The sequence below is a fragment of the Cavia porcellus genome, unplaced genomic scaffold (assembly GCF_034190915.1).
Source record: "Cavia porcellus strain 051 isolate PalLab524CR breed Dunkin Hartley unplaced genomic scaffold, mCavPor4.1 scaffold_6, whole genome shotgun sequence".
NCBI classification, from domain to species: Eukaryota; Metazoa; Chordata; class Mammalia; order Rodentia; family Caviidae; genus Cavia; species Cavia porcellus.
This window is the reverse complement of record NW_026947489.1, coordinates 82,579,238-82,605,407: the sequence shown is the minus strand read 5'-3', so window position 1 is coordinate 82,605,407 and position 26,170 is coordinate 82,579,238. Positions and strand designations below refer to the sequence as shown.

At 55.4% G+C, this 26,170-nt stretch overlaps 1 protein-coding gene across 15 annotated transcripts; it reads right to left on the bottom strand.

Moving 5' to 3' along the window:
- Positions 1-387: 387 nt before the first annotated feature.
- Positions 388-26,170, bottom strand: Tspoap1 (TSPO associated protein 1). Of its 15 annotated transcripts, none has more exons than XR_216237.4 (33): positions 25,011-26,170; positions 24,199-24,306; positions 23,824-23,952; positions 23,108-23,287; positions 22,368-22,553; positions 21,074-21,151; positions 20,906-20,989; positions 20,606-20,695; positions 20,351-20,473; positions 20,024-20,128; positions 18,661-18,711; positions 18,348-18,368; positions 17,467-17,668; positions 16,702-16,874; positions 15,156-15,271; positions 14,795-14,904; positions 10,826-11,659; positions 10,509-10,660; positions 9,685-10,062; positions 9,375-9,608; positions 8,756-8,950; positions 7,361-8,188; positions 6,651-6,750; positions 6,410-6,561; positions 5,564-5,732; positions 5,145-5,216; positions 4,701-4,787; positions 4,411-4,514; positions 4,254-4,325; positions 3,947-4,057; positions 3,331-3,392; positions 2,136-2,272; positions 1,638-1,820 (listed from the first exon to the last, which is right to left on the bottom strand). XR_216237.4 is itself a non-coding variant. In XM_005002354.4 (32 exons), exons 1-31 carry the CDS (start codon positions 25,302-25,304, stop codon positions 3,363-3,365), a joined length of 5,568 nt encoding a protein of 1,855 aa, XP_005002411.2. In that variant the 5' UTR covers positions 25,305-26,170; the 3' UTR covers positions 1,633-1,820; positions 3,331-3,362. The 15 variants fall into 15 exon arrangements, 11 of the variants coding, with proteins under 11 accessions (XP_013004926.2, XP_013004929.2, XP_013004930.2 ...); XR_010048237.1 differs by having other exon boundaries at positions 2,136-2,210; XM_005002354.4 differs by lacking the exon at positions 2,136-2,272 and having other exon boundaries at positions 1,633-1,820.

Here is a 26,170-nt window from a genome sequence, read left to right as displayed (position 1 = left end):
CTGACTCTACGTAAAATGGTCCAGCAGCTCTGAAAGCCACCTGCTCTTCTTCTTAAGAAATGGAACTCAGTCCAAGTGCGGTGATGCAGGCAGGCCTGTAATTCCAGCACTCAGAAGCCTGAGGCAGGAGGATTGCTTCTGCCTCAAGAGGCCAGCCTGGGTTACACAGAAAGTTCAAGCTCAGACTGAACTACACAGTCAGGCCCTGTCTCAAACAAACAAACAAACAAACACACAGAACTGCAGACCTGTTTGGTGTTAACTAGTTTTTGCCCCTCACACTGTGGGTGTAATTTCTGGATTCCAAAACTGTGCATCCAAATCCCAGCACAACCGCCCACCCTCACCCCACCAAGAGTCTTTTGCCCAAGTAGAGTCCAGAATAGATTTTTGTGAAAATAGACTTTATTATAATAAAATGTCTTTTTAAACAAATGCCTCCACTATTCCACACTCCCGGAGACCAAGGTGGAGGTGGGAGTTCAGTGGAACAGCCTCCCACCGCAGCATAGGGAACATGCAGAGCCAGGGTGAGGGGTGGATGGCTCAAATGAGGGTGGAGCAGCCCCTGCCCACTCTGAAAGGGGAATGTATGAAAATAGCTGTGTAATCTGTCCTTAAACTCAGCCCCTGGACTCCCACGGGGGCCAGAAGAAAATAATGCAAAAGAGAAGTTGAATCCAATGAGCAAAATAAGGCAAACTCAACTCCTGCTTTCTGCCCCCTGGTCCCCTGGGTTTCTAGCAGGGGGGATGACCCCAGGGCCAGGTGGCAGGGCAGGGAGGGGTGGAGCACGGTGGGGTGGGTCAGGCCCGCTTTGGCATGGCCTTCCTCCCACCACCGGCCTGTGCTGTGCAGTGGAGGCGAGATGGAGGGGCTGGAGTGAGGCACTGAGTATGTACATATATACACGGCTCCGCCCACTGCCCCTGGGGACACTCCAGTGATATACATGGCTCCGCCCACTGCCCCTGGGGACACTCCAGTGATATACATGGCTCCGCCCACTGCCCCTGGGGACACTCCAGTGATATACACGGCTCCGCCCACTGCCCCTGGGGATACTCCAGTGATGTACACGGCTCTGCCCACTGCCCCTGGGGACTCTCCAGTGATATACACGGCTCCACCCATTGCCCCTGGGGACACTCCCTGGGGACACTCCAATGATATACACAACTGTGCCCACTGCTCCTGGGGACACTCCAGGGCAAACTTCCCTTCAGGGGAGGGAAGACGTGCTGGGGGTTGAAACAGCCCCTTGTCCCTTCGGTCTCCTCCTGGGTATAGGGAGAGAGGACCAAAGAAGGGACCTGCCCAGCCTGGTGGGAAACTAGCATTAGACAGGCAGGTAGACTGAGAGTCAAGAGTCCTGAGCCCAGTCCTGGTCTCACTGGCTGCTCAGCAACATTGGTTACTCACTGTGGGGCTCAGTCTCCCTCCTACAAGGGGAAGGGGCCCAGCTAGAGGATGCGCCCTTCCACCTAGCCTCTCACTTTCACCAATTCTCTGATTCTCATCCAAGTGCCACAGTGTTAACTCAGAGAACAGGGGTTCTGGGCCCTTGAGGGCCCCTCTGTCCAGCCACAGTGGTGCCCTGGGCATCTCCAGAGACCACACTTCTCCCTGCGGGATAGGCCACAGCTTCACTCCTTCCCAGAGGCCAGTTTCCTGAGGAGCTGCTTCCCTTTGGACAGAAGACCCCACAGCTTCTTAGCTGTGCCCTGTGGCTCACCCAGTTCGGTCCTGGGGAGGCTTCCAGGGCTGGAGATGCAGTGCCAGCCTGGGGGCACTGAGGGTCCTCCTGTGCCGACCCAGCCCTGGAATGGGAGAGAGAAAAGTAAGATCAGGGCCTGTTCCCTCCCCACCCAAACTCCTTTTCTCTTTAGGGCCCTGAGCTTAGGGTCAGGGGTCACCACCCACCACTGGCCTGGACACACAGAACACACAGGTGAATGGAGACAGGACACGGCCTCTTAGATCTGCTTCCTTGCGGTGCAGGGCAGGCCTCTCCCCTTCCCTACATCTCACTCTGCGACCCAGGCTGGGAACCTGACTCTTGGGATAGGTACCCTCAACTTCCCACATATCATCCTCCACCCAAGGAAGGGACAGCAAGGACAGGAACCACTTACAAGCTGCCATCCCTTTGGGACGGCAGTGCCGACTGGACTGCACCTCACAGGCAGAGGCAGTCTCTCAAAGGCCTTCTGGAAGTGAAGCCATGGCCATGGCATAAGGACAGAGATCTGGAATCTCTGTTGGAAACCTCCTGAGAGGACACAGGGAGGCCAGGCCCTGAGGGCACATCCTGGTGGAGGCATTATTAGCCTCCACTTTAGCATCTCACTTGTCAAATCTCCTCCCAGTTCTATTTGCAACTCTCAGCTGCTCCCTCTGCCTCAGGCCCACCCAGGAAGTACACCCCGGAAGTGGTGGCATAAGGGGAGGCTGCTGACTGACCAGGGAACCACCAGAAAAGCATTCCCATGTGTATGTAATCCCTGGGCCTCCTGGACCTGGCACAGCCCTGTCAGCTCTTGCCAGTCCGTCCAGCCTCCCCTCTTTCCTCCTGCCTCCCTCAAATTCCCAGGTAGAACCAACCACAGAGCCTGACCAGACCAGAGGCGAGGGACCTGGGCACACAGCCAAGCACCCCTCTACCTGCTGCAAGGCCCTGAGTGAAGCAGTAGCCCCTCCTAGACCCAAAGATTAGAGCACTGATTGCCAAGGCTCTGACCACCCGGGAGCCCCAGAGAAGAATGGTTTGGGGATGTGTATGGATTTCAACTCTACAAGGTCCTCCTTTTCATTCCTCAACCAGAGAAACTTGAGAGTTGGCAGTAAAAGCATGTATGCGGCCTCCCTAACGGGTAGTAATGCAGAGAACAAGGGTGGGAGGTTATTATTATTGGTGACATTACAGGGTTCTCTTTCTGTCACCCATAATAATCATAATATTATAATACCATAGCCATGCAGTATCATAATACCACTGTGAGTCATAATATATGGTATCACATAACAGTCCATAAGCCACATGAGTTATGAGGAGACAGGGGCCAGCTAACATGGGGTGTCATATGCTAAGACATGTGCCCTGTGACAGCTGGCACTGCCCAGGGTAAAGGCAGACAAAGGGACAGGGAGAATGGGGGAGGACAATCTCACACTCAAATCTGGCTCATGACAAGAGCTTCCTCCCCACTCCCTAGAAGGGGGGGGATGGGAAAGCCAAGCCAGCTGATTTGACACAAAGGGGTGCTGTCTGAGTACAGTGAAGTGAGGGGTAGGGATGCATGAGACATAGAGGCCAATCCTCCCACTTACATGTTGCTCTCTCTACATATATCTATCTCCATCTAGCACTGGACTCTTCTCCTCCTCGTTCTCTGAGAGCAGGGAACAAAGAGAGGAGATGAGTTATCGACAGACCCGTGAGCTCTCTGCCCAGTCACCAGATGGCTCCTGCTTGGCACAGCCTTTGAGTTTGGAGCTCTGTGCAGGGAATCCCTGAGCCTTATGCTGGGGGCGTGGCCTCCTCATCCTTGCCCTGCCCCCTGAAGCTGGAGATTTAACTGTCCCCCACCCGAACCAAGGCGAGCAGGCTGTAAGAACCAGAATCAGGAAGCCAGCCTTGCTGAGCTATGGGCCTCATCAGGCATCTGGGGACAGAGAGGCCCAGTAGGGTGGGAGTACCTGCACCAGGGTGTGACTGCCTAGAGGTTGAGTGAAAAGGTCCCCCTCCCCTGCACGGGCCGGGGGTGTTGATGGTTAGGATCTGGGATCAAAGTCATAGCCATCTCCCCTTGGCAGAGAGAATCCTATCCAGGCCCCTGCTCTAGAGTAACTCAGCGCAGCTGCATCCCTCCTACCACAGCCCTGGACCTACCTCGCTAGCACGGGAAAGACAAACACCAAGTTGAGAGCTCAGCTCCTCACTCACTTGACTCTCTGCCTGGGGCATTGTGGGTTCCCTGTCCGAGCTGCCTACTTCAGGCCTGGGGCCCTCCAGAAAGTTGGATGGAACCAGGCCCCTTTGTCCATTCAGTTCCCCCTGGGGAGGAGATGCTGATGAGACAGAGACTGGGACAGAGGTCCCAGCCCTGCCCCCTGGACCTGAGGCCCCTTGGAGAACATCCTAGGACCAACATCGCTGTGATGGGAAGTGATGCTTTGGTGGGGACGGTTGCCCATCCCATGCCCAGATGGTAAGCAGGGGTACAAGGCACCCTTCCCGACAATGTCCTCACATAGTAGAAACCATCATCGTCCATGCTCCCAAACACAGTAATGACGTCCCCTGCCCTGAAGGGCAGCTCTGCCTGTAGAGACAGCAAGAGGTAGATGTCAGACTCAGGGAGGCCCCACTACCACACCCATTGCTAGGCACCATCCTAGGGGCTTCACCTCCACATCCATATTGGGGGAGTTTTCCCGGGGGTTGTAGTCAAAAGCAGCTACCATGGGGTGGGGAGCTTTCAAGGCAGCAGAGGCAATGGGCTCTGGGGGACCTGCACAGAGAGGAGAGAAGAATCAGGACTCTCTCTAGACTACCCTCATTCCCTGCAACCTGTAATGGAGGCAGGACAACTACCTATTCACCACTATCTGACTAGCTATATCCCCTGGGACAAGACCAGAGGTAACCTCACCCACCTTCTTTCCCCAAACATCCCTGCCTCAGGTTAACTCCTCACCTGGGCAGGGCTGAGCAGGGTCTTCCAGTTCTGCTGTAGGGAAAAGATGCCTCTGAGTCCCATCCTGCCCTTCCTGCTTCATCCTGTCTGGGGGTAATAAGGGTAGGCGGGACTGCCCACCCTCTCAGGAGGGATGTGGAAGGGAAAGGGTGCCCAGAGGCCCATCAGCATAACGCTTTGCTTTCGGAATGGACTAAGGCCCAGAAAGTGTAAGTGATATGTGCAAGGCTGCACAGCATTTACAGTCTGATAGTTTGGGGAACAGAAATCTTGACAAACCATCCTCCATAAAGCCCCACACTGGAGCAGGTAGATGTGGGCAAAGTTTTCCTCTGATTCCTTTTATCTGCTCAAAATCCCACAGAGAGCCAAACAGTGCCACCCTAACCCCCACCCGCACACACCTTCCATCACAGTCACCCTCAGGAGATGGGGTCTGCTCACCTTTCTTGGAGCGGCGGGGCTTGGGGGGAGGCGCAGTTGTATGGGCTGTGGAGTACACAAAGGGACTGTTCCCTGTCCAGGAAGGCAAGTAGGTGTGAGAGAAACTGAGGCAAGACAGGGAAATAGGACCGACTCTGGAGCCTCCTCTAGGGTGGCACAGGGTTCCTGAGCTCATTTTCTACAGGGCTGAATAAGAGTCCCTCCCAACCTTCCAACCTCCGAGCCCAAAGTGCATGGCTAGCAGCACTGGGTTCTCCCAAAGCGGCTTCTCCTTGGCACCAGACTCGGCACCCAGGGGGTGGCTGCCTGGCCTTGGTTCCAACGGCTCTGTGTAAATGAGGCACTGGTCACCCTAGATACACCAATCTCTCAGGATGGGGTTGGGGAGGAACCCAGGTGGTGAGGACAGCGGGTCCTACCTGTGCCCTCAGTGACAACCTCTGGAGACAAGTAACCCCACTGGAACAGCTGCTGTCTCCCTGTGGGACTGCTCACAGCCACCTCAGCCACCATGTTGCATGGGATGTAGCCTGTCTGGCCGCCACTTTCCCCCCGATAGAAGCCATCAGCATCTTTGTCCCCAAACACCTAGAAGCAAAGACCAGTTGTCTCAGGAGGCCAGTTGGGCTTGCTTCCTGCACCCCCAGACCCTGAGCCTTGGCATCACCCTACTTGGCACTGCAGAAGGTTGGTCTGCCCTCTGCAGGCCATGGGACAGAGGAGGGGAAACAGCTAGAATCAGAGTCAGAGGGAAATAAGAAAACAGCTCTTTCTGTGTCACCATCTGCTGTCTACACAGCTCTCCCTTGCCCCTGAACCCCAGATTGGACCCCCAAAACCTCAGAGACACAGCAAAAAGCTTTCGATCAATCTTTGGGGGGACAGTGAAAGTAGCCAAGTTAACAGCAAACAGGCAGTCTGCACTGGCTGCAGCGGGTGAGTAAGGGAGATGTCTGTACATGGGATCATTGACCCCACAAACAGCCCTGTGAGTCAGAAAATCAGTATTACCCCCATTTACCAATGAGAAAACTGAGGCTTAGAGAGGGTAAGTAATTATGCAAAATAACACAGCTCGAAGAGCCAGAGACAGGATCCAATCCCATCATTTGACTCAAGAAGTTATGTTCTCCAGCCCCACCGTGATGCCTCCAGCCGAAGAGGAAAAGGAGAAGGAGGAGGGAGCACAGCCATTCCACAGTGACTAGACCTGACAATGACTCGATTCTGGAGTTCTGGGCAGAGAGCCCGCCACTGTCACTCACCTTCAAAATCTGGCCCTCCCGGAAAGGGAGCTCCTCTTCTCCAGCATCAGGGTTGGGCGACATTGACACAGGGTCGTAGTCAAACAGAGCCACAAAGACCCTAACAGGTATGTTCTGGTGCGCCAGCGTTTCTGAGTGGCTCCTTGGAGGGGCTGGGGAGCATGGAGAGAACAGCGCAGAGGCTCAGTGAGGGCTTAGGAAGGGCCCCCCCAGGCCAACTCTGGCTCCATAAGGTGCTCACCCAGCTCAGTGGTGCTCAGCCTGGGCATCCGGGCCCCTCTCCTCTGGTGGCCCTTCCGCCCAGAGCCGTTCTGCCCTCTGGCCTCCCCAATCTCCGCTGCCTGCAAAGAAAAGGCAACAGATGGCAGAAGTGACATGCCATGCCACCCTTCTGGTGGACCCACATTTCCCACTCTGCCCCGCCAGCAGCAGCAGCAGTGTCAGCAGCCCAGCAGAATAGGGACATAGCATTCCTCTCCTGTGTCTTTGGTGGCCTTGAGGAGACAGCAAATGCCCCACAGAGGGAGGGACAGGAGGGAAGGCCCCAGCCCAGCCTGCCCCCATAGATGAGTGCAGTAGAGGGAACTAAGGTGGCCAAACAGCTTGTGAGAAGACGTTCCTCCTCGGTGTGAGGGCTGGTGACTCTTGGACATGGCATCACAGTCAGTGTCCTGAAGACATAACTAGCTACACAGAGGGAAGGGCCACCCTGCCTCAAGGTAGCAACTGGCAACTAGTGGTGACAGAACAGTGTGCATCCCAGTTTCAATCAGCAGAAGCAGCAAAGCGGTGGAATGTGGGTGGGAGGAGGCGGGTGAGGGGGCCAGGAGGCCCAGCCCCACCTCTGCTGATGGAGGCTGCAGCATGGAATGGGAGTGGCTGGTGGGCAGCAAGCAGGGCCACCAGGCGGCAGCAGGCAGGGGGCTGCCCAGGGCGGGAATGGGCACAGACCCAGGAGGGTGGCTCCTTGGCTCTGCTGGTCGCGCTGCGGCCTCTCCGCTCTGGCTCCCCTTTCTCCCAGGCTGGGAGGCTGGGGCCTGAGTTGACCTTCAGAGGCCCCCTCGGTCTTCCTATAGGTGCCATGCCCCAGGGCTCCCCATCTGCAGGGTAGCAGGAGCTGGTGATGCCGATGCCCCCGCTGCCCACCTCCTCCTCATCCTCAGAGTCATATTCAATGCTGATTTCTGAGCCCTTGGGGGACAGGCAGCTGGCCAGGCCAGACTCCAGGGCTCGGCCACGGGGGCATCTCCGGGAAGTGCCTGGTCGCCCTTTTCCACTAGCCTCCATTCCACCCCTGGTGCCCTCAATCACAGGAAGGCTGCTCCTGTCCCATGAGGGGGCTGGCCGTGAGGAGGCCTGGGGGCCGCCATTGCTGAGAAGCCGACTGCAGTGTTCTCGGGGATCTGGAGGCCGCCTGCGGTTTGGGAGCTTCTCAGGGGAGCCACATCCTCTCCTCCGGCTGCTTCCACTGACTAGTCCAGCCATGTCCTCCAGGTGGTCCCTGGCCCTGGAGGGCTCAGGAGACAGGGAACACAGGCCAAGTCCTGGAGGCTGACCACTGTCACAGCCCAACCCCAGCAATACTGGTTCCAGTGGACTAGGGTCTTGGGAAAAGCCCATCCCTGGCTTCTGCTCCTCATTGTCTTCTTCATTCTCCTCTTCTTCCTCCTCCGGGATGCTAAAGAGCTTCTTGCTGCAGAACTGCTGGAGGGGCAGCTCCAAGATCTGCTCCAAGATTTCCTCATCACTGTCAGTCTCACAAAAGGGGTCGGGCTGGGGCTGAGGGTGGGGAAAAGAGAGCAGCAGAGAAGAGAAATGTCCACGGGGAACCGGGGAGAGCTGTGATTCTTGCCCTCGAGTGAGGACGGGGCTCAGGGAAAGCCCACAGCCCTCCCTTGGTGTCCTCCAAGGGAAAAGAATCAGAGGGGCCACGGCAGTCCAAAGTCACACATATGTCCAGGCAGAGCCAGAGGAAGAATAAGGGAATATACCTGAGGAGCAGGCACCAACTCCTGCAAGGTAGGAGCATCAGCAAGCAGGCTGTCCCTGTCATTGTGGGGAGGCCATCCCCTCCCCTCCCCAGAGGCTGGCAGCACAAGGCACTACATGCAATAGGCTGGAGGGAAGGTGTACAGGGAAGCTCTCCTCCTCCTCCCATCTCCCCAGCAGGGCTGAGGCCCTCTCTGCGCCTTTTCATATCTGCTGTCTGAGCCAGGACCCGGGCCACACACCTACAGTGAGTGTCACTGGCACTCAGTGGCAATGATGAAGCAGCTGCTGACACACGGGATGAAGACTCTTGGAGCCCAAGACCTGAGGCCCACCAACCCCTCCTCACCCCATTACCTTGGCCCCACTCTCCCTGATGCTGTTGCCAGCAACCTGCTTCTGGAAGGAGCAAGTCCTGGAACCCAGCTCCTCCTCTTCTTTCTCTTCCTCTTCCTCCTCCTCCTCTTCTTGGATGTCTGACAGGTCTGAGTTACGGCCATGATCCACAAGAGGGTTTACCAGACGAACCCCAAGCTCTGCTGGGTCTTCCCTCTGAAGATAGCGAGACAAGGGAAAAAAGACAAGAAGGGATATGAGGGACCCTTGAGACTGTGGGCAGGATCAGCCACCATGGGTCCTTGGAAGGGGAAGAAAGAACCATGCCCAGAATGCAAGGGTCGGGGATAGGAGCCACGGTGGGGAGAGAAATCTGCAAAGGAAAAAGGAATAAAAAACAGACACACGAGCTGGGGATATAGCCCAGGCACAGCACCTGCCTGACGAGAGTGAGGTCATGAATTCAATTCCCAGTACCCAAAAATAATAATAATAAAATAAAAATAAGAAACAGACGTATAATACAAAGGAATCAGAGCCAATCAGAGCAGAGGACAAGTGAAGAAGATAACCATATTTGGGATGGCAAAGTGTAGGGAGGCAAGCCCCGATTCTGTGACAGTGTGTCCCCAATCCCTACCTCAGCCCTGGCTCTTAGCCCAGGGTCGGCTCCACGGCAGGCCTCAGTACTGGGCGCCCTCTGGGTCAGTGCTCCCTGGATGGGGCAGACCGTGGGTCTGGCCTCTCCTGCAGTTGACTCAGCCTCCTGCATCATCTGGCAGGGAGCCACAGGGCCAGAGCTTCCCTCACCCACGGGTGGCTCACTGGCCCTCCTCTCCTCTGAGGCTTGCAGCATGGCTGCCCCAGCCTCCTCCTGAAATAGACAGCACTGAGGTAGAGCTGGCTCTTCTGCCAGCCCGCGTCTGCTCACCCGGCCACCAGACAGGTACCTGGGCGCAAGGTGCTGCAGGCTCTTCCTGGGCTCCTTTTGGCATCTGTTTGATGGGGCTTGCTGGGGGACCTCCTGGAGGCTCCGGAGTTCCATGGGTAGCAGTGCGCCAGAAGGGAGAACTGGGGTCCCCAGGCCCTGGGGATGCTGAAGCAAGGGGTGTTCTAACCTCTGGGCTTGGTCGTGGTGAGGGGCAGGTGACCCTGGCTGCTGAACAGGTGGAAGCCAGGGCTGGAGCAATAGGAGCAGGGATGGAGTCAGCCGACTCGCCATGGGGTGACATGGTGCGCACAGTTACTTCATGGGACACCTGCAGCAGCTGCAGCTGGGACAGCTCCACCAGCACACTGCCTGCTGTGGGTGAGGCCACCTCCATGATCTGCAGGGAGGCAGGGGCAGAGGAGGGGAAGGTGAGGCTGAGAGAGCCAAAGGCAGAAGGCACCCTGCTAGGCTAAGTGCTCTGTGTGCCTTATCTCATTCAGTCCTCTTGGCCTATGGCACTAAAGCAGTTTTTAATCCCTCATGTGCTTCCAAAGCCTATGGTGGTTTTTTTTTTGTTTGTTTGTTTGTTTTTGTCTTTTTCAGTTTTTATCGGTACCAGGGATCGAACTCACGACCGCCTGCTTGCAAGGCAGGCGCTTATGCCGCTGAGCTAAATCCCCAGCTCCTACAAAGCCTATGCTTTTAACCAACCTGCCACCTAGGGCCCAAATGCCAGGGGCAGGCTATTACTGCCAGGCCAGGGAGGCAAGCGCTCTAGGTATAGCAAGGAAGGTTACCCATAGGGGCACCAGGGTACAAGCAGGTAAATTTTCCAGGTCATACCTTCTGTCCATCAGCATAGATGGCATAGCCGGTGACCCGGACACCATTGGAGGTACCAGCAGCATCAATGGTGACTGGGAGCCAACTGATGATCAAGATGCCAGGGGAGGGTCCCAGCTCAATCTGCACATCCAGGGGGGCATCAGGTGGGCCTGGGGCAATTCAGGGATAAAACCCAGAAATGTAGGATACTCCCTGTCTGAGATACCAGCCCAATCTGCCATTTCACTGACACTAGCAGCAGGGCCAGTCTTCCCTGCCACTCAGAATCTCTGGCCTCCTGAGGGTTCCAGACAGCAGTGCCCACCCCTGCATACCTGCAGGGAGTGTAGTGAACTGTAGGGTGGCAGACCGCTGCTCCAGCCTCTCCCAGCCTGGTTCCCAAGCTCCTTGAGGTGGGAGCTGAGCTTCTACCCGGGCCTGATACAGTGTGCCAGGCCGTAGGTTGCAGAAGGTGGTCCAATAGGTGCTGGGGCGGGCAGGTGGGCACTCTTCCCCATTGAGGTAGATGGCATGGGCCAAGTTGCTATTGCCGGGCACCCAGGTGATCTCAGCAGATGTGGCTGTCAACCGATGGACCCGCAGCTGGCTAGGTACTACCCCAGCTCGAGCACCCACGGCCAAGCAACAGCGCAGAGGGTCGGAGCTGCCCTTGCTGGTCAGGGCCTGGACAGAAACATGGAGGGGCCCAGCCCGCAGGTCCAAGTTCTCAAGCACAGCCTTGGGGGGCACCCCAGGCCCCAGGGCCTGATGCAGCTTCCCGTTCACACAGATATGGAAGCCACAGAGTTCTACTCGCTCAGGAGGCAGCTCCCAGGCCAGCACCACACTGTGGGCCAGCTGTTTGAGGACTACCAGATGGCGAGGGTAAGGCACTGCAAGAGCGCCCAGGCCCTCCGGCGGGGGGCTCAGGCTGAGCTCGTCCCTTGCATCCTCCTCCTTCTCTTCTGGTCTGGGCTGGCTATGTCCCCCGCTGCTCTGGCCCCCGCTACTGCTGCCTCCCCCACCTCTGCTCAGGAAACTGAGTTCAGGGCCTGAGCTGTGGGACAAATCAGCCAGCTCCAAAGGGAGGGAGGTCAGGAGGTCATCATCAGACACACGCTCCACAAAATTGGAAGGGACCAGGCCCCTTCGGCCATCCATGAGCTCCCCTGGCAGAGGGAGGACAGGAAAAGGCAGGGAAAGGAAAGACAAACACAGAACAGGTAAAGAAAACTCCATTCAATAAATGCATTTTTATAGCGGCTAGTGAGTGATCTTAATTAAGCATTTGATTTGAATGAACATTTACCCATCAGTGCTTTTAAAAGACAAGAGCAGCTCTGGATTAAAGAATTATTATTAGGTTTTGTAGGCATTTTTGAGTTATATAGGACAGTGCTTCTTAAATTTTAATGCACATGTGAATCATTTGCAGATTTGTTAAAATGGAGATTCTAATTCAGTTCGGTCTGGGTGGAGCTGAGTATCTGCATTTCTAACAAAGCACCAAGGCACTGGTACTGAAAACATGTAGGACAGCATCCATGGTCCAAGGAGATGCATGCTGAAGTATTTCCAAAGCGTTACAATGTCTACAACTTGCTTGAAAATCATTTTTGACCTACATATGCATGATAAAGCAAATATAGTGAAGTGTGAAGAACTGTAAAATCTCACTGGTGAGTATAAAGGTGCTTTTCTGATTTTTCTATATATTTGGAAGCTTCCTTACTAAAAAAGTGAAAAAGGTGAACAGGTGAAGAGGAGAAGCAAGGGCTGAGGGTGTAGATTAGTGGTAGAGCTGTTGTAACATGCTTAGGATATGTAAGGCCCTGGTTCAATCTCTACCATGCGCACACACACACGTACACACATACACACATGCACACAGAGAGAGAAAGAGGGAAAGAGAAAAGGAAATGGATGGTACTGACTGGAAAGCTCCTGTGGGCTTTACAGGGGCCTGAGAGGTACCCTGCAGTGCCCCTCACCTTCCCTCTGTGAAAAACAGGCATCCACAAAGGAAGAGGGATGCGACCACCTCATCAGAGCAAGGACAACGGAAGGAAGTGCCAAAAAAAAGTCGCTTTGGGTTCCGGAAGACACCTCAGAACACAGCTGGCAGCCAGTCCAGGAGCAGCGAGTGGTGAGCTCGTCTCAGTTCTAAAGACTTGACAAGAGTTTTTCTTAAAAAACATTTGTTGTTTCTTTGAGGGAAATCAGGGGAGAAGGAAGCCAGGCACACACAAGTCATGCTGTGGCCAATTTAAGGAGGAAAAAAACTCAGGGAGCGAACAATTTAAAGGAGAAAAGAAAGCACAAGCCAGACCCCAGAGCAGAGTGGCGGGGTCAGCAGAACTGAGGTGCAGGGTCCATGCAAGTTTACCCAATAGTGATTCGTAGCCCCCATTCTCTCCCTCTGCTTATGTAGGAAAGAAATACAGTGTGAGAACTTAAAGAAACAACAGGCAGCCTCACTAAGTTTAATAGTATATTACGATTATAGTGGGTTAAATGTGGCCACCCAAAAATATGCCCATATCCTAATGCCTGGAACCTATGAAAGTGACCTCATTTGGAAAAAGCATCTTTAGAAATGTAATTATATTAAAGATCTTGAAATGAGATCATCCTAGATTACCAGGGTGAGTACTAAATTTAATGACAAATGTTCTTATAAAATGAAGACACACAGTGGCTGGGGATTTAGCTTGGAGGCATAAGGGCCTGCCTTGCAAGCACACAGTTGTGAGTTTGATCCCCAATACCAAAAAAAAAAAAAAAAAAAAAAGACACACAGGAAATGGACACTCAGAGAGAAGGAGGCAACATGTCTGCTGATGCAAAACCTGGAATAGTGTGCCCACAACCCACTGACATTTAGAGCCCCCCACAGCTGAAAGAGACAGAATGAGATCTCTGCTAGAGCTTCCACAGGGAGTGTAGCCCTATCAACACCTATTTCCAACTTCAGCCTCCTAAAAAAAAGCCAATGATTCCATAAAGACCTGCTGTCTGAAGTCACCCAGTTGGTAGTAATTTGTACGGCAGGATTGGGCAATTAATATTAACACCAGTACTTGGAGTGCTGAATTATAATCAGAGCCTACACCAATCTGCATCCTACAAGCCAGAGCTGAAGCCTGGGCCAGCCAAGACCACTTAGTCAAGCCCACTAAGCTCATAGCACCAAAAACAGAAGCACAGCTAGAGCCAGATATGGAGAAGTAGTGTCTTAATAAAGTTGGACAAGGAATAGGGCATTCTGAAGTCAGTTATCTACATGCCTTTAAATCTATCCCCATATCCTGAAATTGCCTATTTCAAATTCGAATAATTTGGGGTGAGTTAATCCTTATGCTTTTGCTGGCCTCCTCTGAAAAATGATGTTGTTTGTTTTCATTTAAAAGGAAAAAGTCTCAGGCTGGGGATGTAGCTCAGTGGAGTAGCATTTGCCTGGCAAGCACAAGGTCCTGAGTTCCATTTCCAGTACCAAAAAAAAAAAGTCTATTATCCCAGGAGCAATTTAATCCTGCTCTTCAAAATCTACCCCTTGGGGAGTTTAGCTGTTTGGACCACAAAATAATGGGCAGAGGGCCCAGGGAAAAGAGAAGAGCAGGAGTCAAAGCTTTCAGTGTTCCGCACTCAGAGCTAACCCTTTCCTAAACCTCCAAATACAGTGGGTCCGTCTTGCCCAGCCCTTATCTTATTCCAGTTTCTGTCACACACACACCCGCCCTGCCCCGACTCCTAAAGATATAGCCTGGTATCTGAGTCAAGACCACCCTGAAGGAGGATCCCATGGCCATATCTGCTATGGGCCCAGTTATGAGGCCCAATCTCAATAGAGATACACTGATGAGTCCTCTGGCACCCCCTGGCCCCAGAACTGGGGAACTTTCCTGAGGCTCCTGCCCTGTCACCTACCAAGCCCTTGCTGACACCTTCTCCTGGGATCTGGACCTGGGTCCCTCCTCTTTACACATGCTGGAAGTCTAGCATCAAATCTACACTACCAGCCTGACCTCAAGTGTCACACATGTTAAACAACACCATGCTGTTTACCAGTACCAAAATGAATGGAACCAAAATCCCTCATGACTGTGGTAAGTGCTGACCCATCATGCTTGAAGCCAGAGCTCTTTTGCCCTCTTTCCCCACTGGCTGCCAGGTCGCTGAATGCAATTAATTGAGTCTGAAAAGTTATGGTGGGCTCAGGGTGCTGGGAACGGGAATGGATGGATGGAGGACTTTGGGAATGACAGCATAAAGATGAGACAGAATGATCCCTGCTACTGGCTTACCTTCAAAAAAGCCATCCTCGTCCATATTGCCATAGATATAGATGTATTCACCAGCTGTTAGCGGAAGCTCTGCCTCTGGATTCTCATTGGGGCCCTCAAAGGGGTTGTAGCTATCGGGGGAACACAGAAGAGAAGCAGGACGGCAACCTACATTGCATTTCTATGTCAGTCTTCTTTCACCCTGCGAAGCCTTTGTGGAGATCAGGTTTCCACCTTTGCCAAGTAGAACAGTCACTCTGCCTCAACTAGGTTATTGAGAGCAAGTCAACCTGGAGTCCTGGCGAGGTCTCCATCTTCACCCAGCCCCACCCTCCCACACACTCCAAATCTAAGCATGGAGAAGCAGGAGTGAAGGGCCCACCTATAGCGTGTGAGGAAGACCTGGATCCTGGATGCTCCTGGGTTGCTCTCTGTTGCTGCTGGGAGCAGGGAGATGCTGTCTACCTCCAGCTCCTCCACCTCACTGGCTGTGTCCACCTGGGGGGAGACAGAAAGGGTCAGGTCTTCTCCAGGGCCTGGGTCAATGGCACAGCAGGCAGATTTGCAGGCTGAGCCAGAGAAGAGTCACTGTTCTGAATAAGGGAGTGAGCACAGATGCAGCCACCCACGCTGGCAAGGCCAGCACCACCAAGGCAAGCCCCTGAGGGTTCTAAGCAGCACCTGAGCCAGCAGGTCCAGGAAGCACTCAGCTGCTTAGGCAGAGGTAGTAGGTACAACCTGGACCCATCCCTAAGTTCTGGCCTCTACTCCAGCAGCCCAGTAAATAAGATCAAAAGGAGTGAGGCCAAGCTGGTGTGGGGAGTAGACCCCAGGGCCTTGGTACTGAGCTACATCAATGGCTCTTTCTTTTTTTTCAGACAGGGTTTCACTAGGTGACTAAGTTGCCCAGGTTGGGCTCAAACTTGTAATCCTCCTGCTTCAGGCTCATATCACCACTCCCAGCTTCAGCAAAGCATCTTGACTGTAAAGAGTTGGGGGGCTCAGTGGCGTAAGCGCCTGGCAAGCACAAGGTTGCGAGTTCAATAGCCCATACCAAAAAAAAAAAAAAAGAGTTGGAAGCAAGGAAGCAGAAGGGGTGAAGAACTCTCTGCCTCTTATGGTGGCAACGTTTTGTGGTCCAGCATTGCAACCCTGAACTTGCTGTCCACTAGAAGGAAACTAAAGGGCAAGGCAAGCAGCTGGTCCACCACCTCCATCACCAGCACCACCATTGTAGCCCACCAGGAGGCAGCAGAGGCCCAGGGCTGGGATCTACCCATTCTAAAACTGCTCTGACCTGTCCCCTTACACTTTTTGGGATTTGTGGGTACAAAGAGAAGGTGATTCCATGAGCTGTGGGTGATGCCCAGGAACTTAGTGACCTAACAGCTGCCACATGTTAATTACTTCGTGGGTGTCCCACAGGGAGAGGCACTTGCCTTATATCTTAGTTCAGGTAACCTTTGCAACTACCTCAGGAGGAAGGTTTTATTACCACCAGTATTCAGATAGGTATACCAGGACCCAGAAAGGGTGTGCTACCAGAGACAAAGCTGGGATTTGAATCCCAGAACCTGTGCTCTTTTTCACAACCGCTGCTTCTCTAGAAATGCTTTTATGAACAACTCACTAGTCAGATTCTGGCATCCAGGGTTTCCATCCAGCCCAGAAACCTTAGGGCCTCACTGGAGCTGAGGGCCAGGGCTAGAGCTTAGGGCCCTCAGGGCCTCAGTGGAGCTGGCAGGAGCCCTGGAGAGCAGTGACAAGTTCCACCCACACTCACCACCCAGGGAGGCATCCACAGGGTGATCACCTCCCAATTTGGAACCAATGGCTCTCACTCCTGGGAGCTCCCTGGAGAGCCAAGAGCTAACCTCTTCCCACCTTTCCCAAGCCAACGCCAGACCTCAGCCCCTCCCAGCACTGACCTCTGGCGTAGGGCATGATTTGGGGCTGTTGTGGATGGACTCAGAGCGTGAGGAGTTAGAGAGAGACTCTGCCTTCTTGGCTGTCCTTCGAGGAGCCCCAGTAAGGGCGGCAGGAGCAGGCTCGGAAGACTTTGGGGTGCCGTGCCCCGGGGAACCCGGCAGAAGGTCAAGGTCTAAAGAAAAGATGATACCTGGGCTTGGAACGTGTAGCCTGAGGAGGGTCCAGGGAGATATGGGGGCCTCCTAGATATGGGGATCAGGCCCTCCATACCCAGATTTCCTTATAAGAAGGGAAATACTTGGTGGGGGGGACTTACTAAGCAGAAATGTGGGTGATTTACATATATTATTTCACATGGTCATCAAAGCTTAGGAAACTACAGCCCAGAGAGGTTAAGTAACATGCTTAATATCACATTCTTACTGAGTGGAGCTGGGACCACCAGGTCTGACTGATCCCCAAGCCTTGACTCTTTCCAAGGTCACATAGCCTGCTACTGGCTCCTAGTGCCCAACTCTCAGTATGACCACAGAGGGTGAGTTACAGGGAGAGGGACACTGGCCTGAGGTGGCTGGGTCAGTGTCCAGGACACTCACTCCTAGGGGCATTCCTTTGCCCCATCAGAGCCTGGCTCCTGGCAGATACAGCTTGCCCTTCCTCTATGGCTTTAAATGAGTGGCTGGACTTTTCTGATCCTGAACTCTGCTCCATACAAAAGCCCCAGACCTGGAGGTTCCAGGCCAATGTCATTGGGTCCACCTTACCTTTGGGGCCAGAGCCCCGGCAGGGCTGAGGGGTGGAGCAGCAGGGAGGTGGAGGGTGGTCCCCAAGGGCACTGCAGCCCAGCACAGAAGTGAGCAGGTCCAAGGGACCTGGGTGTAGACGGAAAGCCTGGAGCTCCTGAGCCAGGAGGCTGAAGCGCTCGGTTTGGCTGCGGCACTGCTCCTCCAGCTCTCGGACCCGGGCCTGGGCCAAGACCACCATGAGCCCCCAGGCCATGCTCTCTCCACACAGCCCCATGCTGAACCTCAGATCACATCCACCCAGCACCCAGCCTGGGCACCAAAGCCAAGGCCTGGGCCTGCGACACATTCCCCAGCCCTCACATCCTGGACAGTGGCACTCCTGCTTCTGGATGGTCTCTAGGCCAAAGAAGTTCATCCCCACCCCATCACCACTACCACTGTCATCTCAGGAGTGTGCTCAGTTCCATCTCTGGTCATCCTCCCAGGCTGTGACCCAAATCCCTGTCCCAGAGGCAGGCAGAGACTTCACAGGATGCTGGGGACATGTTCATGATGGGGAACAGCCGGTTTTCAGGACCTTCACTCGGTTATCAGGAGAGTCCCCAGGTCAGGGTCTCTTCCCTGGCCAATGTCACCAGGAGCATGGGCAGCTGTGACACAATTTGTCACGGCCTGAGAGGCCACAGGAGGAAGCCCGGGTGTCTGCCAGGCACAGCAGCAGGTCTGAGATGAGGGTACAGTCCATGTGTCCTCGTAGGAACCCCATCCACTTACAGATTCTCAGGTCTGCCACCAGGAACAGCCCCTTTGTTGGACACAAGCACTGGGGCCCTTGGGAAGGGATGTGGGGGAGGAAGGAGGGGACCCCCCAGGGAGGCATACAGGTAAAGAGGTGGTACCTGCATCGAATCCAGGGTAGACTGCAGCAGGGAAGGAAGCGCAGAGGAGAGGTTAGAACCCTGAGCCCTGTAGGTCACTGACCCAGAGAGGGAGAGAGAGAGCACTTCCTAACTGGAAGGATATTTCAGGGTGAAGGCAGCCTCAGGCGCTGACAGTGGGAGATGACCACTCCCAGACTGGGAGAAATAGGTCAAGCATGGAGGGGCCCCCCCTCCCAGGCCCTGCAGTGTTTAGGGGCCCTGTTACAGCCCCAGCCTACAACCCCGCGCACACACAGTCTCTGGTGTACTCTGCCACCTCCAGGGACTCTACCTCCAGCAGCTGCACGGCTCCTTCATGCTCCCTCTTGGCTTCTGCCTGGGCCTAAAGAAGGAGAGAGGCAAGATGCTGGAGGAGGAGGAGGACGAGGAATAGGGGAAGCAGAGGCAGGTGTAAGAGGAGGAAGGTGGGGAACAAAGAAGGGACCGGAGAAAAGGAAAGGGGGTCTTGGAGGGAGAGGCTGAGGTTTCTCCCTCCCACCCCACCCCACCCCACCGCTGAACCCTTTCTTAGACCAGGGCAGAGGAATCAAGGCACATCCTCCCTCCTGGTTTCTCTCTGCCTTCCTGCTGCTCCTTCTTGACCTGTCTGCCCGCCCCTGGATGTCAGGCACAGTGTTGGGCCACCTTATAGTCTTCTCTCTCCCAAAGCCCCACCAGTCACACTGTTGAATGCGCTGATCACTCCAGATATCTGCAAGACCAGCTTCCCCTTAACTGCAGACTCATGCACCCAACCGGCTTCAGACACCTCTGTCTGAGTGTCGTAGCTCACAGCGCAAATTTGCCAAAGCAGGACTCCCTGGAACTCATGCTCCTCATCTCTCAAAGCTGCTGGCCCTCATCCTTCACCTCCTGGGGTGAGTGGAAAGCCCCACCTTTCCCATAGGAATCATGAGAAAGAGGGTGACCAAGTAGTGATTCAACTGGAATTCCAAGTAAGGCTTTGGTTTGGTTTGGTTGGCTTTAGGGTTGTTTGCTTGGAACAGGGATTTGATATTTAGGGCAGTCGAGCCTTGAACTAGAAATCCTCCCGCATCAGCCTCCTGAGTGCTGGGATTACCATTCTGTGCCACGGTGCCCAGCTCTGAGTCTTATCAAGTCTGTCTGATCATGTCACTCCCTGCTTAGACTTTCTAACCACTCACAGACCAAAACACCCAAACTCTTCCCACACTTTTAAGGTCCAACTCCTGCTGCTCTGTTCCTTGCTATCTTCTAGCTACCCTGGCCTTAGCTACTCCCACTAGCTCTTCTCTGCCACAGGATATTAGCACATCTATTCTGCCTGTCTGGTCTGCTCTCCCCTGGCTACCCTGACTTCCTCTCACTCCTGAGCTATTAATTCAATTGTCACCTTCTCAGGGAGGGGTTTCCTGATGACATCTTTAAAGCCACTCTCCACTTTTCATCACTCACCCTCTTCATCTCCCCAGTGTGTTTATCATCACTTTCATGAGTCTACTTATCTCATTCATGAGTCTGCTTATCTGATGACAGGTCAGGAACCTGGCCTCGGTTCCCCAGTGCCTAGCGCAGTGTCTGGTATATAGTAGGTGCTCAGTAAATGCTGGCTGGCTGAGAGGATGACCAAGCTGAGGTCCCAAAGCTACCAGCTCCTCCCACTCCTGCCCCACCTGCTGCAGCCTCCGGACCTCCTCCTGCTTCTCCCGAAGGCTAAGCCGAGCCTGTTCATGTTCCACCTCCAGCTGCTGCCGCCGCTGGGCCACCTCCCGCATGTGCTAAAAGACAAGACTTGGAGTCAAGGCCAGAGCCCCCACTCTGCCATCCCCACAGAACATCTAAGATGATCTGCTCCAGGTGTTTTCTTTAAAAAGAAACCGAATCAGGAAAGAGCAAAGGGTTGGCAGCCCCAGGACTGGGCTGCAGAAAGGGCCCGTTCTACTGTTCCCCTTCCCTTGTGCCAAGTCCCAATGCCCTCCCTGCCTACCCAGGCCCCTCACCTTCAGCACCTGCTCCAGGCTCTCCAGCTTGCTCTGCAGGCCCTGGCTCTTGCGAAGAGCTGAGTCCCTCTCCTGTGTCACCCCCAAAAGCTGGTCTCTCAGCTCCGCATTCTCCCATTCCACCTAGCAGGGGGCATCAGCAGGGAGCTGGGCATTTGACCTGTCCCTCACCAGGGGATAGCACCCTTCACTCTCCACCCCAGCACGATTCCTCTGCCCAAGACACAGCCTCAGAGTCTTAGGGTACAATGATACCTGTTCCCTCTCGGCGGCTCTGCCACTGAGTTGAAAGTTCTCTTCCACCAGGCGGGCATTCTCATTCTGGGCTTCTTTCAGCTGTAGTTCCTAAGGGGAGAGCAGAGGTCTGGAGAGGGGCCTAGCACCCACCTTCCTCCTTCTCCACACACAGAACACCCTGCCCTCCCAGGGAAGGCTTTGTTGTCCTGCATCTGCCAGGAATGGGCAGCGGGGTGGAACACACATGTTCCTGAGGGCAACAGGGATGCGAGCTCAGCAGAAGGTAGGAATGGACCCCTGTGCAGCCTAAAAGCTCACCAGCTCTTCGCATCGCCTCTGCTTCTTCCGGGCTTCCTGCTCCAGGCTCTCACATTTCTTCCGCTTCTTGCTGAGCTCAGACTCCTATAGGGTCAAATCCAAGGCTCCTCATGGGGGAAGACAGATCCACCCTTGGCAGGTCACCTCAGCCCTTGACCTGGAACTTACCAGCTGCTGTACCCTCTGCTGTTTCTCAGGGTCCCCTACCACCAAAGGTAGGCTGTCCACATCCTCCTGGGACGTGACCTGGAAATGCACAGGGGCAAGGAGCTGGCACCTGAGAACAGGGCCCATGGGCTGCATACCCAACCCAGTCTGCCCTCAGGAGGTCCCCAGTTCAGGGCATGATCAGCAATGAGTGCACTGTGCTGGGAGGAGGGAGAGATACTAGCTGCCCACCCCCTCCTAACACGTCCAGCTGACATGGAGGACCAAAGGCTGCACCCTGTGTTCCCCAGTCATGAGTGCTTTGAGATCCTAGGACCCACATGTGCCCTGGGAGATGGGTCCTTTATCCAGGCCAAAGCTTTCCTTTTTTAGCACTCAGCAGCTGCCCTGCTCTGCACTCAATAACTGTCCTGGGTGTCCTTCAGCAACTGGCAGAGAAGTAGGAGGCCGCTTGGGATGCCATGGATGTGGCATTTTCAAAGCTAGTGGTTCTGGACCACCCAAATCTGATCCTGGCCTAGAGCAGGGCTAGTCCGGCCAGGCTCGCCTCCTGGTTGTCCTCAAACCCACCCTATTGCACATCCTGTGTATCTGTGCAAACTATTAGGGGAATGGGTCTTGATGGGAGGGACATCACCCTCCATGGGACAGCCAGAGGGCCAAAACCTGAGCAGGTAGTGTTCCCTACCCAGAGGCTTTTGTCACTATTATTATGGGGACTCTCCTCCCACTTTTCTTCCCAGAAGAAAGCAGAGGACCCAGATGCTCCCCACCTAAGAGTCAGACCTTTCTTAGGTCCTTGGGGTCCGGAGTGGGTCTCTGATCCTCCAGACAAGGGCTGCCTACGCCCTGCGCTCAGTGAAAATCACCAGTACCTGGAGCCGGGTGGGACTCACCGCATCCCCGGGGGTCCGGGCCAGGCCTGGCGGGCTAGCGGGCGCAGGAATGGGCGTCCCGCTCTATAGCCGCGACGTTCAAGGCGGCGCTGGCTGGGCCCCGGGCGGCTGCCAGGGCAACCAGGGATTTGCGGCTGGGCTGTACCACTGACGGCACGGCGGGGGGCGCCAGGCTGCCCCCGCGGGGTGCAGCCCACAGAAGCGGAGCCGGGGGATCTCAGTGGGGCTTGGTGCAGGTGCAAGCATGCGAGACCCGGAGAGGTCGGCTGCAGCTGATGGGGAAGGCTCCCCAGGCCCTGGGAGCTTGCAGCCCACCACCGAGTTCCTTCTGATTGCAGCGCAGGGGGATTCCCCATCCCTAGTTGGCGCGCGCACACCTGTCCTGGCGCCTAGCTCACCTCTCCCGGGGCCACCGGCTTCGGTGCCCCTGCCCTGGAGGGGAGAGCAGGGCCGGGCAGTCGGGGCGGCGGGGACAGCTCCTGTTGGTTGCGCAGGGCAATCTGCCTCTGTAGCCGCAGCACTTCCCGCTGGGACTCGCGCAGCAACCGGTCGAAGTCCCTCACGCAGAACCACTGGGGACCCTCCTGGGGTAGGGTGACCAGGAGGGGAATCAGACCTAAGCCCTGCCTTTCCTCCAGCCATCCGCGCCAGGGCCGGCCTGTCAACTAACCGAGAGGCTTGGATGCGGGGAAAGGTGCGCATCCATCCTCCCCTGCCTACACGCCTGGTCATATGTGCGTGCTTACACAGCCACACGCTCCCAGACCCTGTGTGGAGACGTTCACCGCAACTCCTGTATTGGGCGCTCACAGTCTGCCCCACACTGTGCTAAAAGCCTTGCGAACAGTCTCACATACAAGTGTGAGATCTGTATAGGTTCATACCTCCAGACACAGTGGCGCACCGCCCAAATCAGAACAGAAATACCCAGGTCTGGGACTCATGGCTCCACCTCCATCAGTTCAGCCTCTTTATCCCCTCTCCCACCTGGGCCGTTGCCAAGGAAACCTACTCCCCAGCAGCCTCCACTTCCCCCTTCATTTGCATCTCATTAACATCTCCACATCCCACTAGACAGGCTGACAGTCCTTGCCCTGCACGGGTGGAGCTGGAAGGAGAGACCAGGGCCTTCTCGCACCTTGCCCACTAGGGTGAGCCTGGCCTGCAGCTCCCTGCACTCCTGCTGCAAGGCAGCGATCTGCTTGTCCTTGGCCAGCAGAGCACTGGCGGTCTCACTGAGGTCCCGGGCTCGCTGGCGGGCTAGGGCTTTCCGGCACATCTCCAAGCTGGCCCCAGAGCGGGGCACAGGGGCACTCACCTAGCCAGAGGAAGGGTAAGGCCAAAGGTCATCTGAGGGGCTGGGGCACTTTACAGCTTCTTACCCCTTCCCAGAGGAGGAGTTACCACCCAATCTGGGGTTCCAGAGGACAAGCAGCTTCACTGGGTCTCCTCCTGGCTTTCTCCTTGAAAGACTGAAAGAGTTAACTCCACATCTCACTTTGGGCCCAAAAGATGCTGTTAATTCCAGGCTGCCAGTTCGTTGGGTCTTGTCCCTGCCCCCACTCCAGCTCTACACCCTGAGATGAGCTCAGCAGGAGGCTGCAGCCAGCACCAGCACGTGGGGATCCAGAATTCTGCTCCCTGCCTACGTCGGAACCTCCCCACCCAGCCTTTCACTCCCTTTTGGGGCTCCAGCAACGTTCTGCCTCCTCCCCAAGCCAGTGTACCCTACCTATCCTCGGTTCCTGAATTCCTGCTCTCCAGAGTACTCAGAGTCCATGACTCCCAAGCCCCAGTCTCTGAGACTCAGTCTTTGGCTCCCCTCTTCCCTAGTCACCCAGACTCTGTCCTCACCACCCTCAGATTGGTTTCCTGCAGCTTCCGGGCCCTCTCCTCCAGGCGCTGGGCAATGACGGCTAGCTCCGCATTCTTCCTCTTTAGCCGCCGCACCTTCTCCTCCGTCTCAGGAAAGCTGCTGTTTCTCTGACAAGGGGTCCACCAGAATTAGAGCATATGGGGAGCACCCATATGCCCAATCCTACTGTGCAGATCCTTGGGCTTATAGTGGGGTCCCTGGCAACTGTAGGTAAGGCTTCCCCCTCTCTGGGTGGTGGGATTTTGTCACAGCCACGTGACTCTCTTGAGCAACGTCTACAGGGTGAGCAGGGAGGGCACTGAGACAGAGGGTCCTGGCTGGATTTGACAGCACCCGAACTCTCTGAGCCTCACCAGCATCTGGTTTTCCTCCTTGAGGATGGCACAGCGCTGCTGCAGCTCCCCCAGGGCCCTCAGCAGCTCCAGATTGTGCTGGTCCCCAAAGCTGGTATTTAGGGTGGCCTGGCATGGGAAAGGACCAGGTACAGTGTCTCAGGGACCAACCCCACCCAGTGCAAATCTCATAGGGAAGCATCTCCCCTCCACAGTCCAAGGAGATGTAAAATTTCTCTCCTACATCCCAGGCCCTCAGCGAGGGGCTCACAGACCCAGGAGAAGGCACAGTGTGGTCCTCCCAATGGCAACTTCTTCCTACCTCCTACCTGGTGCCTCCCGTCCTATTCCCTGATCCTTCCTAACCCTGCCCACCTCCTCCTCCTGGAAAATGCCAGCTCAAACTCCCATCCTGATGGCTCCAGCTCCTCATGCCCCCCTGCCCTCCCCCAACATCTTATTCCCCTCTCTTCTACAGGAGACTGCTCACGCCCACCCAGACCTGTCCTCCCTGGCTCAGCCAGCACCAAGCCATCTCTCCCTAATTTGTCTCCTCTGAACTCTGATTCTACTTTATACCTCCATACCTCCGACACCCCAGCCCCCAAGGACAGGGTAGATGGACAGGTTGAAAGGACGGACAAATGGCAAAAAATGGAGTCACTGAGATTTGCATCCAGTGAAGGGAGGACAGATAGTCACAGAGACAGACCCACTCACAGAGACAAGAGAGGAGAGGGCCAGTGGGGTTGCACCTCTTGTCTTGCCTCCTGGTTGGCAGGGAGACATAGAAGCCCAGCTCAAAGATTCCAACCCTTTCCCAGCCCCCTTACCTTAGGCAAAGCCTGCACCTCCTCATCCTCTAGCCTTGGGCAGCCACGTCCAGAGTTCCCCACTTGCTGCCTCAAGCTGGGCAGCCCAGCCTCTGCTCCTTCAGGGTCAGTGCCCGCCTGGGGCTGGGAACTCACTTCTCTAACCTGCAGAGCTGCCGGAGTATCGGCAATGCTTGGAGCTATGTCTCTAGGTTCGCCCCCTTGGCCCAGAGTCCAGCTCTGCCAGGCAGACAGTGCCCAGGGTTCCATGACGCTGGGATCCCCAGGCCGTGGGAAGGTTGTCAATTGCTCCATGGCAGCACCAAGAGGCCCCAGAACTCAGGCTGGGGAACATCACCCAGCCAAGTGGGGGCACTGGAGAGGGTCATTCCAGGCCAGACTCTTTCTCCTCTGGCACTTGGCTTCACCGAGGTTCCATCCAGGTTGGCTGAGCTTTTCCCGACCCACAAAGGAGGCTGCGGAAGACGTGGGGACTGCCAGAGCTGGAGCCAGGGGTATGTGAGCTATGTATGTTCGTGGTTATGTGTGTGTCTGAGTATGTGGAGAGGCAAGGGTGTCCCTGTGGGGGTGGGGAGGATGTGCAGAGGCCACCACCAGCAGCGCTGGGATGAGGATGTGCGTGTGTTTCTCTGGTCTGCTCCCTCAGGCCAATGCTGCCTTGTGTGTTTGGAGGGTGTTGCTGCCCTTGTGTTGAGGAGAGTGATGCCGTGTGTCACTGTTTGTGCCTGTTTCAGAGTTACCAGTTGTTTCTGTGCGTAGGTGTCTGTGTTGCAGGGCTGTGGCAGTGTGTGATGCTGTCACTGGTTGTATCTGAGTGTGTCGGCGTTGGGCAGCTGCACGCATCCATGTCAATGTGTCTGTCAGTGGCTGCGGATCTGGCCATCCATGGTGACCCCTCACCCTGGCTCGGGTCCTCAGGCGCTGCTGGGGGTAAGCTCCAGTGGTCTGCTGTGGTCCTTTACCTCCCGCTTCTTTCTCCGTTGCAGCTCACTCGCTTGCTGGCTGGCTGAGCTGGTCCTAAGGAGGCCTGGGCCGATGGGCTGCTTGCCTCATAGTCTCTCACGCTGCTGGCCTCAGCTCAGGGACTGCAGGGGTCCCTTACAGCCCCAGAGCCCTGAGATGGTGGGTGCGGAGGAGGGCTGAACCTCAGAATGGGGAGG

Excerpts from the sequence above, each read along its gene's own strand:
- Tspoap1 (XM_013149472.3), bottom strand. The coding sequence starts at position 25,304 with ATGGAGCAATTGACAACCTTCCCACGGCCTGGGGATCCCAGCGTCATG. Across the intron at positions 24,307-25,010 it reads AGGTGCAGGCTTTGCCTAAG|GCCACCCTAAATACCAGCTT; the intron begins GTAAGGGGGCTG and ends TTCCCATGCCAG. Across the intron at positions 16,875-17,466 it reads CCGGGGCTCTGGCCCCAAAG|ACCTTGACCTTCTGCCGGGT; the intron begins GTAAGGTGGACC and ends TCTTTTCTTTAG.